General features: G+C 29.1%; 1 protein-coding gene across 1 annotated transcript in view; it reads left to right on the top strand.

The window, feature by feature from the left end:
• Window positions 1-17325, top strand: part of erm (earmuff) — an 84193-nt gene extending 66868 nt beyond the window's left edge. Inside the window, exons 2-4 of the mRNA XM_089216036.1 lie at window positions 392-1105; window positions 6170-6445; window positions 9469-17325. Of these exons, the coding sequence (XP_089072162.1) occupies window positions 392-1105; window positions 6170-6445; window positions 9469-9810 (1332 nt within the window). The 3' untranslated portion in view covers window positions 9811-17325. The remainder of the gene's footprint in view (window positions 1-391; window positions 1106-6169; window positions 6446-9468) is intronic.
• Window positions 17326-17871: the final 546 nt, after the last annotated feature.

Genomic DNA, 17871 nt, shown 5'->3' on the forward strand with positions numbered 1-17871 from the left:
GCGCAATCAAAAGTCGACGTATACTAATCGATTACGTCGTTGTAGATCGGAACAGTCTATAATTATTGGGTATATAAGCAAGTATGATCGAAGTCGATAACAGAAACAACATTAAGATAAAAGATACGATAAACACAATATTGTCTTGCATTGGAATATTTTAGGAATATTTTTTTCAATCGACAATGAGTTTTATAACGTCCCAAAACTGTCGATCACTGATGAGTGACCGAAATATGTATTTTTGCAGGACTGAGTCATAAGTTATGACTTACCTATATAGTTCTTAATTATTATACGCTCTTATTATTATTATTAATTAATTCCCTTGCATGATCCTACACAATACATAATACTTAATTATACATAATATGGCGTTCGTGTGTTGTAGATGATTTTTTCACCAGCAAAAGCAATGGATTCGGTTACGTCGATTGGCAGTAATCAGGACGTGGATGGTTTCCGGAAAAAGTACGGGCCCAAGTCTACTGACTCGCTGACGTTCTCCATCGCTCGCATCATGGAACCGGACATCCGGAAACAGCCAAGTGCACCGTCGGCCGATTACTTTCATGCACTCGAGTCGGCTTTCAAGAAATACGTACCGGCGTTCAGATCCAATCCACTGCAAACCACGCACTGCGCGGTCACCTCCAACGATGGACGGACACCACTGACCGTCAACAACAATGACCGTTATTTGTCGACGACGATGACGACAACGACGACAGCAGTACAACTGTTTCACTATCAACAACATCCTAGGCTATCCTACGATACAGAAGACAGACCAGCTCATTCCCGTCCCCAACCACCGCCGCCATCATCAGAACTTTCGACGCTGGCTGTACTTCCGGTGCTCCCTGCACGTCAAGTGCCACCACCACCGCCGCCACCAACATCACATCAGATGACGCTCGGGCGATTTGCAGTAACCAAGTCCGTTCAACCGTCATCTGGTGCCAAGGAGCTATCACAGACGATCACCTCTGTCACACCAGTTAAGACTTTCACGTGCAACCATTGCGGAAAAGTGTTCTACGCTCATTATAACTTGACGAGACACATGCCCGTCCACACAGGCGCCCGGCCGTTCATTTGCAAGGTATAAATAAATAATATAAAAATTAAAAATTTAGTATGATGAACAAACTTAATAAAATTACATAAAAATTAACATTTGATTTAAATTAAAAATATCACATAAATATAATACTAAAAACATTTATCTTGCTTAAGAAAAATATTATTTATTTCAGTTTGTCTGTTTTTTATTTTTATTTTTTACAAATTTAATTTAATCATTAAAGAAAGTTTTGATTAGTTAAAAATTTAGAACGCTTATCATATGTGTGGTGATTGGGATTGCGCGGCTAAAGAGCAGAATAAAAAACACTTGAGAACTCATAGGTCTATATTAGATTTCTACCTATATGAATTTCTTTGACATAAAAAATAAAATAAAATTAGGTAAGTACCTATATTAATTGTTTAACCACTTAAATAAGACTCAAAGAATAATAGATAAAATTAAATAGGTGTTGTTAATAATTTTATCATAGATTTATATCTCTATTATGAAGATTTTCGATATAAATTATAACCAATTTAATTAATGGACATAGAATTACATTAGATTTTGAAATGAAAATTGTGTTCAGAAAAATAAAAATGCCAGCTTATTCATTAATAATAATTGAAGTAACTTAATTACCAAAGAAACAAAATAACAAAATAATATATAAGCTGAAATACCTAACAATGGGTTTAATAGCTCGTGTGTATAAAAAAAACTTCAGCAGTCGGCCAAATAGCAATCAATCATGCTAGGTAACGGTAATTTAAGAATTAGTAATTTTGTATTATCTACTAAATTTTCAGTGAGAAAAAAAACATTAAAGTGTAAACAACTGTAATAAAAAATATAACTTAAAATGTATACACACATAATAGACTTGAATCATTTAATAACAAGAATTAAAATTTTAAAATATAAGAGTTGGAATTATCGTACAAATTTTTATTTAATTTTGAATTCCTCGGTTTTTGATTAAAATTATATGTGACAGACCTAGTTTATTGTGTTTTAGTGTAATATTATAATAATTATTTATACATTAAACCTATAGATACGCTGGCTGTAGGTAATTATACAATGTTTAGGATAATAATGATTAAGAACGAATCAATATCGGAAGCTAATATAATTAATGTAATAAAAATGTGAAAGTAGGTTTAAAAACTTTGCCTTTCATTTTAAACATATTCAACAACACTTTATACTTTTTGAAATTTCATTGCGTCTAAATCAATTCATAACCATCACCCATTGTATTAAAAAAGTTTGCGTTATATTTACAAAAGATTTTTCACTAATCATAGGTCTTTATTGTCTACCCACTTGCACGATCTGTTTGATCTCAACAACATGCACCCTTACTGCGTATTTGTACACCCTACGAACGTATACAAACAGAACAACATACCACTCAAATTTATCAGTATAATGAGAACTACCAAGTACCAAACACCATGCGAGGTCTCAAACCTTTAATCTTATTAGTCAAATCAATAAACAAAATTTAAAATATAAATTAATTAAGTTTTACTCTGTTATTTCGATAACATATTTAATTTTAATAATTAGTATTCATTTAATTTTAATGTAAATAATACTGTTAATTAAACCAGTACGTTAAAATAATGGTAAAATAATATTCTATAATTATATAAATATAATATCATTTGTGGTACAATATTATTATTTTTTTAAAGGGGGAAATATAGGTAATCGCTCAGCTGTATAGTAAGAGTCTAGTAAGTAGTAAATGCCTAGTCATTGATTAATTTTTGACAAAAACATTGAATTTATAATATTATTATTTAATAATATTGAATTATTGCAAGGTATATAAACTTTTGCGTCAATAAGGATTTACCGTGGAATGGTGTGAATAGGTTCATGGTATAATATACATGAAATAGTCTGCACGTTTTGAAAATGTCATTGTGTATATAAAATATAATGATATTAGCATAGGCGTAACTTGGGCTCTTTTCACGTGGGGGCAAATACAATTTTTGCAAACCTCTATACACATTTTCATTTCAGAAGTTAAAAAAAAGTTGTAAAAACGTCTATCATAGTTCTATATATTCTATACGAATAACCGAACCGAACCTATGACATATTCTATACGACCGTTATTAGTTATCGCTTTAAAATTCTTACATGTGCCATAGAGTAATATTACTCTATGACATGTGCAAATGTGCAATGATAATGTGAATAACTGATAAGATAGTGAACATCATAGTGTAACCACATATTAAGTATATACCACTAAACTATTATAGACTATATTATTATATAGTATATGTGATTGTAGCCAAAGAACCTTTACATACCAGCTGCTATTATATACGTCATTTTAGGTATTATTATTTATTATAGGCCTCAGAACAGCCTGAAATTAACTAATATTATAGTTCAGTTTGTGGGGGCAATGCCCCCACCAATTTTAGGCTGTGGGGGCAATTGCCCCCATTCGCCCCCGCCAAGTTACGCCTATGGATATTAGTTTAAAGCTTTAAAGCCATACGAAAAATATTTTTGAATTACGTCAAAATAATTAAAATCGTTATTGTATTTCATACAAATTTTAAGTAAAATTATAACACGTATAAAAAATGCAAGATTAAATAACCATTTAAAGTATCTATGATTACAACAATAATATAAGAAAATATTTATTTTTTTTCGAAATTTGGGTTTCCCTTAAATGTTTTTTCCTAAATATTTTGTTAAGTACCCACTTGCAATATACACATACGAGATACGGCATACACACAAAACATATTACACAGTATAACTTCAATTCATTCATCTGCTTCACTCAGCTAGAAATCTAGAAAATAATACATTTTCATATTGGTATCTATTACAATCACGACAGTGATTTGTATCAATATTTTTGGTTTTAATAGAATGACCAACCATATTCAAAAATAAAATCCAATACATAGAACCACATAGGTACATAGTAGGTATCTATTATGTTTATGTATAATATATAATCTTTATGATACAAATCGCACTTATATACGCTTACTAATATAGTAAGCAATACTAATGTATAATACCATTAAAGTAATACTTTAGTTCATAATGCTGCAAATCGGCGTTAATTATTGTGTAGCCAGTGCCTGTATAGAAATTTTCAATAATAACAAGTAATAATTAAACAATGAAATAAGTTCCTATACAATTTTCACCATATTACTGGTTTTATTAAATTATTAATGGTAGATATTTATAATTTGTTTTTCTGACCTTACAGTATTATTAGAATTATTATTAATTAACTTAAAATGTATTTTCAAGCCAAATGAACTTTTAAAATAAAGTTCAAGTTCATAAAAAATATAAACTAAATAACTTTTATGCACATCACCGAGATGAACTCTGATAATATTCGTGTGTGTGACATTCCTAACACAATACACAAAGTATTTTTCAATAATTTTCCAATATAAACAAAAGTATAAAACACTTCGTCATTAATGATCGTGAAATTATGAAATCCATGAGAAATCATAGAAAACTCATGATATGACCTAATTCAGTTTAAAAATTTTAGTGAGTGTAACTATTTTCATTTGACAAATATGTATTTTTTTTTTCAATAAAACTAATAAGTAATAACTATATATCATATTCTATAATTTTTTCCTTCACGTTAGTGTACCATGTATTATGCAGTTTTATATTTTGATTTCCCCCTCCATTAACTGCAGATAAACAAACACAAATAAAAAGGTAAAAATGAATCGGTACCTATAGGTAAGTACTTACTTATTGAACACATACCGATATCAAATATTATTGTGCGCACCCTAAATTTATTGCGTATTTGAGAGGATTACCCATCTAATATACTTTTACATTCGTGTACTAATGTACCACGTGGTTAGTCATGTAGAAATATATTTGATTACTTTTAAGTGTTTCTGGTTTATTATTAAGGAAAAAATAACAATATAAAATAATTTTCTAAAAAAGAAATAATATCGACTGAGAATATTCTACTTGAAAATATACTATCCAATATATGGTATATGCACCAGCTAATTTTATTAGTATCGCTATATCAATGTTCAATATATTTTTTTATAACTTGTTAGTTATCCCACCGGGCATTATATTTCTTAGTCAATGTCAATACATTAGTCACAGGTGCGTAAACAAAGGGGGTAGTAGGTACTGGTATCAGTTCCGCATGCCCTTTGGGTATTGTATTATTAATACCACTTTAAAAAGTATACATTACATAAGTCAAGTTTTTTCAACGATCAGACCTGCCAAAATAACTGAAGTTATTTATTTTTACTGGTCAGTCATAAATACATATTATACATTTAATATTTAACCAACACATAATTTTTCAATATAAATTATTTTTATTACATTATATGAATATATAGGGTGCTTCACCGAGTATACTAACCTTTATTTTGGATTCTGAGATGATGAATTTTACAATGATATGTGTTTTTTTCTTAATATCATCACTCATCACCTAACAAGGTAGTAAAAATGCTTCAAAATCTTACTTAAATAACTTTTCTGGAAGTTTAATTGTTATTTTGAGAGGTCAAAATTAAAAAGATTGATGCCACCCTACTATACAGTAGGTTACAATTTAGTCACTGTAATGGATGGAGTTAAATTTGAATTCAAAGACCACTGTATAAAAAACGATTCTAAGCGGAGACGATTTGTCAATAAATTATATTATGTCCCTTTCTATATTTATGCCATTCTGACTGTTGGAGAATATGAGGACATCACTATACTTTCTGTGATTAGTTATCACAACGTTATATTTATTTAATAATACTATTTAGAGTGATTATATTATCTGAACCAGCATGAAGGCATAATATTGTATAGGAAATTAAAGGAATTAGTTATTTCTTAAACATTTAAACACTACTTATTTTACACGTTTCAATCATGATAAGTTTTGTTCTGCCTTCTACGCTAGACTTGTAAATTATATTTCCTGTCTAACGTTCTAATAATCAGGGTGATTACGCTGTACCAAGCTTAAATCTGCTAAGTACTTATCTAATAATCATGTTTTATAAATTTTTACGTGTAATTCAGGTATGCGGTAAAGGCTTCCGTCAAGCGTCTACTTTGTGCCGCCACAAGATCATACACACCGAAGAAAAGCCCCACACGTGTGCCATTTGTGGCAAAGCGTTCAACAGGAGCTCGACGCTGAATACACACACGCGGATACACGCCGGGTACAAGCCGTATACGTGCGAATATTGTGGAAAAGGATTTCACCAAAAAGGCAACTACAAGAATCACAAGTTAACGCACAGCGTGGAAAAAGCGTATAAGTGCACTGTGTGCCATAAAGCTTTCCATCAGGTATATGATGTCGGTAGTTATCATCAGGGTTGGGATTTTATAGTTCTTTATTTATAATTATGCGCTATAAAATTACCTTAAATATCGCTAAATATGCGTTAAAAATATGCATTAAAAACAACAAGATATGCAAAAAAGAAAATATATTAATTAATAATTTTTTAATCACTTATGATTGACCACAAAAAATTCAGCATTCGTTCGTCGACGATTAATAATTACAATAGGAATTGACAAAAAAACCAACAAGATCAGCAGTTAATATGAATTAGAACCAAGTACCTAATACGAAATTATCATAATATTATATTATACATTTATTATACCTACATATTATCACTGTAATTGTACGGTGTTGCATCAGCCTAATCAGTTTATTTACTTAATCTATACACTATACATTTACAATTTAATTAATAATTCGATTGACAAATATCTAAAAACACGTTTTCAAAAATATAATTTCATAAAATATGACCAATTTTGGTTCAAAAATGGTAAAAATCAAAAAAAGTTAAAAAGTCCAAAAAAAAGCACTAAAAACTAAAAGCGGGAAAGTGGTTATTGCTCTGCTGTACAGTAGGTTACAAGTGAGTTACTGTGGGAATAAAATTTGAATCCATTAATATTATATCTTTATATCATTGTATACGAAAAACGATTCTGAGTGGAGATGGTTTATCTATCTAGGTTATATTATAGATTATTAAAAATTTTCAAGCTTTTCTACCCAACAAATAAATTTTCACCAAAATTAATTTTAAAAATACTAATAATGATCGAAAATTGTATACGCCTATTTTTTGTAAATTAAATTTCATGGTGGATAGAATATACTTATATAAACATTGGGTGAAAATTTAATGTAACTATGGCCATTTCTTTTAAAGTTATATCAAAAACCAAAATCGATTTTGTCGAAAATTGATTGTGTGTAAAAATTCCCGTTTTTTCTTAATTTTTAGTTTATTTATCCCAATTATTATACAAAATATATAATTTTTACTTTTGACCCCCAAAAGTATTAACTAGATTCACTTTCTGATCGAATGAGGTACTAAAATCGAAAATCGAAACACTTTTACTGCCCCAAAACGTGATAACAGACACACACAAAAAAAAATAGAAAAAAAATCACACATCATAGTACAATCAATACATTCTTCGCTCCGCTCAGAATCTAAAATCATAAAATATACAAAAAAATAGCATAATACAATTTTTAATTTGAGTTTTCTGTATCATGAAACACATTTTAAGCTTACTCTGTTATTTTTTAAGCCTCTCTTAGAAATATGCAAATGCTATAAAATCCCAACCCTGGTTATCATAGATAAATAGATGCACCTGACCGGGACTAATTAAAGAATATAATAGTATTATATTACCTATACCTAAAGGCTACAATATATATTTAATCATCAAGAGAATTAATGCTAAGAAATTATGCATTATTATATTGATTTTTATGATTTTTAACTATCATGTGAGTTCACAATATTCCTAAAGGAAAATCGACCTATCTATAGGTATGTTACGTTAAAATATTTATTTTTGTAGTTTCGCAAATATAAATGTCACAAAAACAGGTTTCTCCAATGAGGTATATAAATTTTTCAATAATTTAAGTCCAATATAAATATTTTGTGGATAAAGTTTAAAAATATATATTTTATTAAATAATTTTTCCTTAACATTTGTCAACAAATATTTTCTAAAATATATATTACATAATAAAGTACTGGAATAAACATTAAATGGAGAAAATTACCTAAAAATCTTAAAATATCAATAAAAATTAAAAATACGCATAGACAATGTGTGATATTACTATAGATAAAAGTATAAAAATCATATTATTATAGTTTTTGCGTAAACTTAATATATTAGATGAATACATTATTACCCATAAAAATTGACATCCGTCATTTGGTCGGGTAAATTATATCCGTCGACAATTGATCCACGACATTTGTCTGGTTCAAAAAGAACCTGTGTAAAAAATATGCGGCCAAAAAACGTCCGGTAAATAAAATATATAAAATGTAATATGGAAATTAGAAATATAATTTTTGAAAAAATTTCTAGAATACCATAGAATGTAACTATATTTCTTTTATAATTTTATATTATTATGCCTTAAACAATAATTTATAACTTATATATTAACTGATTATTATTTTTTTTATTTGACGTTTTTAATAATCAATAAAATAAAATAATAATAATTTCTATATATTTTTATTTCATTTTATGTTTTTTTAGCGGGATATTTTGGGTACAGGTTCTTTTTGGACCGAATTAATTATCATTTATCACCGGATATAATTTACCAGACTAAATAGCGTGGAATCATAAAAAATATCCAAAGCCTATAAATCTATTCGTTAGAGTACTGTACTGATCACTAGAAACAGTCTGGTTGAATTTTTTTTGTTTGGGAACATTTAACGCTTCATTACAATATTATATAAATTATAACTATTATTATTTGTATTCATAAATTATTTATAATAAATAAAATGCCGCATATGGCTTTCAGTGGTTTTAGCGTTTTACATGAGATTAAATGGGTATTAAAGATCAAGTGCGCTTTAAGTGATCTATATCTAACAAGCCATATTATATTATAATTGCAATTTACAATATAAATCTTATGACGAAAAAATTAATTTTCCAAAAAAAAAAAACATTGGGGATATCGTTTGACAGTCGATTAATTACTAGAAACCATTAAAATGAGTTGGAGCGTTTGCAGATTGGACGAGTTCAGAGGAAATGGAAAAATAAATGTAGCCTCTAACTGGTAGAACCTAACTATTGGTACTTACTTTAATAAGGACTATAACATGTTTACGTCATTATTTTTTAATCTGAGCTACTTTCATATCTCATTCAACCCTCCACACAACCACATGACCTTTACCCGAAGAGTCTCGGAACGGTACTCTAATATTGGTTGCCCCTGGTAACGTTTTAAAATATTGTTTTGTCTTTTGCGTGTGTACCAATATACCGAATAGGTGTATAATCTGACGTTTCACATGCACACGCACAATGAAAAGAAGCCGTTCACGTGTCACGTCTGCGGCAAAGGGTTTTGCCGGAACTTTGATCTCAAGAAACACTTGCGCAAACTCCACGACGCTCCTTATCCGCAAAACCAATCCGCAGCAGTCACGCCACAGGCCTCCACAGCAGCACTTACGACGCAACCATCTTTGCCACTGCCACCGCCGCTGCCGCCGTCGCCGCCGCAGAACGTCCGACACGGCCTTGACACGTGCGTGCCATCGTTTCAATCGGTACAGACTGGATCCCACAGGAACGCAATTATGTCGCACAACTCGCCGCACCACTACTGATTCCCAACAGGGGTTGGTTTGGCGAGACAGTCGTCCGTCGGGCGAATTACTTATATGGTGTACAATAATTCTATTTACATGTAATAGGCACAAAACCATGATAATATTATTTATTATATTATGGTTACCTATTTTTCTCACAATATTTATATTGATATTGTGTCAACTTTGTATTTTTTTACTATAACTAGATAGGTACCTCGTATTTTGAAGGAATATGATGTTTGGTCTAGTCGCATTTTTAACATAGATACAAACCACACAGTACCTATTCTCAACCGTGGATATTATAGTTATTGGTTGTTATTTATTATTTATACTCATTAAATTATATGGTCAGAGGTACTAAGTTACACTAGCTTAGGCATATTGCAAAAGCGTTGGATAATATTCACGAGAAAGATGCCTGTATGTTTATTAATGTTTTACTATACCTACCTATTTCGTTATGGTCACCAACTTCAATATAATTATTAAGTTTCTTCCCAATGAATGTTATATAAGGTGTGCAACTACATTAGATGATATTAATTTAAAAAATAAGATGAATTATATATGCATAGGATGATATTATCGAGCGATATACTTACTGGCAAATGACAATACAAACTTCTAATACATGTATCTATTTACCCAATATACATTTAAAAAGCTGAAATTTAGATTGAACAATATATTTCTGTTATAAATTAAACACTAGAAAATAAAAGTTTATGGTATTTAATAGGAACAAAACCATATCTATATAAATAATATAAAGTATTTATGACATTTTCGTAACACAGTATTACGCAAACTTGTACTAAAATTTGATTTATATTTCTTCATATTAAAATAAATTTCCAAAATCTAATTCAAATGATTAATATACATACACATGTTATAGGTGTAAAGACAGGTACCAACTAATTGCAAAATAAATTTTTTAATATGATGTAACATTGACATTTGATGTCTCCCAGTCTTACAAGTGTGTAACATAGCAAATTGTACGCTCAATAGATCACGTTCAGCTACGTTAGTTTAAAAATTAAAGTGAATTGACCACATATAAAATTAAAAGGTAAGAAAATTATCTGTGTTTGTATGTTAGGTTTTTATAATAATTCAGTTTTTTAGCAAGTTTTGCGTATATACTAAATCATAAATTGAAAATACTCACTCAAAAACTGAATTATCCTAAAAAAACCCATACAAAAATACAGATTATATTCTTAGGTACCGTCAAGGTCCATACGAGTTCGATCAACTATTTTTTAAGCTAAAAATGATCTACTGAGCGTAAATTAGGTATGCTACGCACTTGTAAGATGGAGACAACAATCCTATCCTTATTACTAGTATAAATGTGTTTAAAAAAAAAAAAAAATTATAAACATCAAGATTTAAACAATTATAAAATATATGGTGGTTAATTAAAATATTTAATGTTTGTTTAAAAAAACAACATACATCTTACAAAGGGTCATTAGTTAGCAACCGTTTTACCTACAATGCTACAATACTATCTATTGCTCTACAATCAATTTTAGCCTATTTGCAGCGTCAATATCTTTAGAGATAAATAGATAAATTAGAGACTGCATATTGTCGGCGAGGTCCTATTAATTAAATATCATTCCTAAACTTAGGATTTGATATTATGAAACTCAAGACATTATTAATATATAAACAAATATCCTAGAAAATCCGGTTAAGATTAGTTAAGATATTATTCCATTGAATTGCGTAATATTGATTTTTTTTCTTAATATACCATATGGCTTTCAATTGTTTTTTTTTACAAAACTTATTACGGGCAAAATTTTTTTTTCATAGTTTATTATGAAATAGTTTTAAGTAGATACAAAGGTAGGTAGGAAATGAAAAAAAGTTTAATTTAAATTTTAAATTAAATTAAAGAAATTAAGTATTATGTAAGTAGTAGGTAGTTGATATGTAACTGATAAGTTATCAGTCAACTATTAATTTTTAGCACGGCTATAGATATGAATGGTTGCGCGACGGCATATAGCGTGTTGCAGAAGAAAACGGCGTCAAATGTTCTTATCAAAAACCTCTAGATTACTAGCGCTTTTAGCGGAATTCGTGGTGTACCATAAGTTGTCATATTATTTTTCAAATCTTGGGGTTTTTTCAAATAAAACTGATGTATAATAATAATTATTGTTTATTGATAACTTGTATTGTTTACCGCAAATAAATGAGAATTTATTATTTAGTGGACTATTTATAATCATTAATTACTATTTAATAGTAATAGAGTAGTATATATTTTAATTGTGTAATTCTTATTTTAATAAAACATATTGCATTTATTTTTTCAAACATAAATATGCCAAACTATTGTTGTGTGCGAGAAATTCATAGGTTAGGTTAGGTTACTATTTTTAAAGTACCACAAAATGAGGATATGAAGAACAAGTGGGAAGAAGCGTTGGGGTTTACTAATATGATTTAGTGCCTCGGTGGAGCTATATACTATAATATAGGTAAGTGAGAATCGTTAAAAGAATTAAGAATTGTGAATTGAGATTAGTAATTCAACTCATTCGAGTGAATTGTGAAGTGAACCGAGTTGATTGACTAGGTACAATACAAGTTCCGCTGAAAGCGCTAGCAGTCTAGAGGTTTTTGGTAAGAACATTGCACGGTCAAAAAATTGTCATCGTCGTACAACCACAGTATCTATAGCCGTGATTTTTAGTAGAGATTTTTAGATGCCTGCATTTATAAATGTTAGGACTATATGTCTATATAATAATCGTAATATTTAAATATTTGTAGTACGTATTATTATTGTAGTCATTGGTCTCCCAATAAACATAGGCACCTTACTAACCATTGTAATATTCAATAAGCATTAATTTTTAAATAAACACTGTGGGACAAGGGTGTCATATTTTTGGAGGGAGTGGAGGGGGTGCAGGAGTAGCATTCGCTCAACCTTAGATTTTCAAGTAGCTTTGGGCAGGCTTCAGGTCCAAATGGACCGGCTGCTAGGCCAATATAAGTCTAATAATAGAATCAATACGGGTCGTGATACAGCATAAGACAAGTACAATTGTGCATAATATGTCAAGATAAAAAAACATACTTTATATTGATACTTAGTACCACGATTTAAGATATACAGGTAACTCAACACTGTATAGATATTGGTTTCCAAATTGATGTCCACAGTTAATTGCCAAAAATCAGCTGTTCAGCATAAGATGAATCACAAGTATTCAGTGTATATAATTATAATATATAATGTAGTTAGGAGCATTGTTAAAGAGATAGGTGTGTCAAGATAACCAAAATGTAGTATTAATACGTAGTTTACTCCAGATACGTCACGTTCTCGCCGCACAGTGGTCCAAACTCCAAAGTGAAAGGTTGTTGCGTCAAAATTAATAGACAATGGATAATGCTTATATATATAATATACATATATTATATATAAATTTTAACTTTTTAAAATAAGTATATATACATGTATATATAAATGTATAATATATATATATATATATATATACAAGGTGTATATACTGGGCGTGTAATAACAGGGATAAAGGCTGACATAAAGTTTAGCTGTTTCTAAAGTATACAAGTTAAATGTTTTTGAATTAATTTCATGATGACTTTATATAGCATATAATATGTTGGCGAAATGTTAAATTAATCGAATGTAAATTCTTGTGATAGAAGCACTAGTTTCAAAATTTTTAAAAAATGTGCGGGCTTTGTTTCCATCGTTAGTTGTTTCAGCTCCTTAAAGAAAATAATATATTATATTATATATAAACTTAACAATAACTATGGATTATTAAACCCTTACCTTGTAACACAACATCGACTAATCAACCGAATTTTAAACGAAATTGATCTTGTACATACTTTTTCCGTTTTTAAAATATCTATTTCTTTGTGTTCCAACGATCTAACCTTTATTAATTAATTTATACATTTGTATTATAAACTATGTATAGAATAATTTCTACCTGCCATGTCTTAATACAGGGGTCAGCAACCTTTTAGATGCCAAGGGCCAAAAAATAAAAATACATTTCTTTTGCAGTAGATTTACATATATAACATTTCTGACTAGAGGTTGCAGTTATTGAGTTTAAAATCTAAAAATAAATAGCATTTTAAACCATAAATACATTTTTTTTTATAAATTACCTATCAACAATTATATTGATGATGTATTACTTATATAAAAACATTACCTTTTTACAAGCACTAATGTCTAATCCTTTTGACTCTCATCTGTCTTCTCTAATCCTCATCATTAAATCAATCATCCTAAAACTCCATCAAGCCAATTATACCATACAATTTCTTTGGGTTCCAAGCCATATCGGTATACACGGAAACGAAGTCGCCGATAATCTGGTGAAATCAACGTCCAATTTAATATGCCATGCTCTTACCCAACTCCCACGTACTGATTTTATTCCAATTTTACGGTGTCATATATCTAACCTCTGGCCCACATACTGGTCAAATCTCCCAGCTGAGTTTGCTACCAGATACAAAAACATCGTACCAAATGTTCTTAACAAAACATGGTTTAACAACCTCAATTTACCAAGATCTAGTATCATAAAATTCAATCGCCTATGTTCTGGTCATACTTTACTACCTGCTCACTCGTACAAATTAGGTCTAAATAACTCCCCACTACACCCCAACGAAAGTATCTGCGATCTCTCTCATCTTCTTTTTGATTTCTCTTCTTTGCAAGTGAAGCGCGCTATTTTATTTTATTATCTTAACTCCATCAATGTTCTTCTCAATCTTTCCTCCATCCTCAACACCAATTCGGAAATGGTAACAAATATAATTATTAATTTTATTTTGGAGGCTGGTTTCATAATATGATTTTCTTTACTGTTTAATACTTTTTATTTCATTGTTATCATTTATCTATACTTTTTAATATTGTATTCTATTGAACTGTATCTTGTTATGTCTTTCAAATAATTGTTGAGCTGTACCTAATAGTTAAACTGAAAGCTAATAAAAAAAAAAAAAAAATACATTACCTTGCCATCGATTATGGAAAATTTTAAATTATGTTTTATTAGTATTTCGGCTGAATTATTGATATTAATTTTGGTAGGATTTAATGTTTTTATTTGATTTTTAATATTATCTACTAATCGTCTCGTACTTTTTTTTAGTCTCTTTTATATAGTCAAACATTTTATGTTATTAACTTTTATTTACAGAATTTTGTTGAGGAATAGGAGAATTTTCCTGATAGTGAAGTAGCTGTGAAATTCATTTCTTTTACATATTAATTGGAGCGGAACTATATGCCATAACTATATCGGTATCTGTTTTATCAGATTGCGTTTTAAAAATTTGCTCATGCCTTGAATGGCATATAGTTACAACTTATAAACCATTTCAAAATTATGAAATTCTGAAATAATTTGAATAATAGGTATTTGAAATATTCGTTGAATAGTATGATCAAGTAAATTGTGCAAAGGTATATTAGACATACTTTCTGATACAAAAATTTATCCGGATAACACCTTTGTTTAGTTTGTAGAATACTACTATATAACATGTTGGATATATATTAGCATTACGCTGTTTTTTGCTTCCAATCGCAATCCAATATATTGATATTTCGTAAGTTATTTTATCAATTAAACAACAAAGATAATCTGATAATCATCAGAATATGGTACATATGGATTTATTATGATTTTTAATTTTTTTTTTTATTTTAAAAGTTCTGGTTGGAGTTATTGTTGCCTCTTTTAATAATTCTGCACAATATCGGTTTCCAGCTTTATATAATTTTTATTGTGCTGCAAAAGTTAATTTGGGTATAGCAAAGCCATCAACGACGGCTTTAAATCTTTTACTCTTCGTTCTATTATTTTTAAGGCAGAAAACTCTTTTGATGGCCTTCTTTTTTTAAGATTTGATTATTTTGATATTAGGCAGTTTAAATTTTGTTTCTAACCAATCTATATATTTATTCATAAATATGTTCAAAGTTCAATTGCAACCTGACCATCTTTTTGTTGGAGAACGCAAAGTATTAAAAATGTCTGTTTCTATTCTTTTTATATAACTTGTATCCCAATTCATAGAATCGTAATTTTGTATGATGAAATCCAGTAAATAATTTCTAGACTTCATGTTTTAAGGTTAAAATGTCCATTATTTCTTAATTTTAATAACAGTGTCTTAATCGTCATTTTTTCACGAAAATCTACATCAAAAAATTATTTATAAGATAACTTTTTTTCATTAATTTTGACATTCCAAACTTTCGTTTTGGACCACTGGGTGCCGTTTTCAAATAAGTCATTATTACAATTACGTTATATTATATTTTATGCCATGAATTAATTTTATCTATCATGATTTACTCCACATTACGTCACAGTCTATGCTCTGCGTAATCTTCCTGGCATTCCTGTCTAACGAACGAAGGGAATGGATTTCTATTTTGATATGCACTTAAAAGTTTTATACTTATTGGGCTGGCCATTATTATACTCTACTCTGGAAAACAATGAAATTACATGTGTGCTGTGAAAAGTGGTGGTATATAATATGTTATATCATTCTTTGGTATATAATAAAGTATACATACCTTTTACTTATAATAGGTAACACTACTTTTTCCCTCAGTTAGATTATATCGTTTGATTATAGTGGTATACCTACGAATAATGTATATATTTTTATTGCTTATGTGTATGTGTGTGAGTATGTGGACATTTTTAACGAGTAATTTTAAACTTCCACACGGCTATACGATTTATTTACTCTTTAGATATAATTATTAGGATTTTAATACGATATTATTAATATGCCATTAGTATTTGTTTTCTTTTACCGGGTCTTTAAGCAATATGTATTGTTATGTTTTATGTTTAATTATTATTATTTTATAATTTTTTTTTGTACATACCTTATAGTTACTGTTCAACGAATAATCTCTATTGTATTCTCGTGTATTTGTTTTTTACTTATTATAACCATATTATAATATGTCAATAACACTTACAAGTATACCCTAACTACCTATCTAAAAAGTGATTTTAAATATAACATTATTATAGGTAAGAATAGGTATATAAGGTATATAGTAAATGATTGATGTTATTGTTTTTATTTTATTTTATTTATACAAAACGATTTTTCAATTTTAATCATTACCCACAAATTTCGATAACTATCTATTTTGTATAGTTTTATTATAATATGTGCATTATATTATAGTTAGTTACTAACTGGTTGGATATTGCAAGCAGAAGCTAAATTTAAAGCATGTGCCACACAGTGTACATATAAGGCTTTGAGGTATTGTGCTCTAATTATGGTTTGAGCTCCTTTAATGTGCTCATTAGATGCTCCATCATATCTCTGCTCACAAATATTTTCACTATTGATTTCACACGAGTTGAGACCTAAAACAATATTGATAAAATTATGTTCAAAATAATAAATACTTGCTGCACTATTGTATTATAAATTACCATTTAATATTGATGAAGCTAAATCTTTTGCTGTTAAACTAGTAACTTCAGTAAATTAAAAAAAAACTTTCATGAATATTCAAGGGCGTCCACAGGGGGGGGGGCAAGTAGGGGCATCTGCCCCTCCCTTAGCTTTTTTATGGGTTAATTACCATAATCACTATGTACTATGTAGTATAAAATATCACAAAATAAATATTTTTTTTAATTAAAAACATTTTTTGAAACGATGAGTAATCCGCGAATACCATCACGCGCACCCGACCACCTTGACATCACTATCTACTAGTAAACTTTGTAGGTAAGTAGTAATAAACTTGTATGCATTAGTAACTATTTCAATTATTTGGATCAATCTACTTTTATTTGTAACCTTAAAATCATTATCATCATTGGTGCTCCCGAGCTACGGTTTAAATATATTCAAAAGAATCTAACTTCTTCCCTGAATATAGGTATTTAACTGTTCATTACCAATCACGTTACATATTTGGACACTTATTTAATTTTTTTTAATTTTATATTATTTTATTATATAGGTATTCAATTATTTATTTTA

Source organism: Diuraphis noxia, unplaced genomic scaffold, assembly GCF_037042655.1.
Source record: "Diuraphis noxia isolate RWA-SAM2 unplaced genomic scaffold, SU_Dnox_SAM2 contig0001, whole genome shotgun sequence".
Classification (NCBI taxonomy): Eukaryota; Metazoa; Arthropoda; class Insecta; order Hemiptera; family Aphididae; genus Diuraphis; species Diuraphis noxia.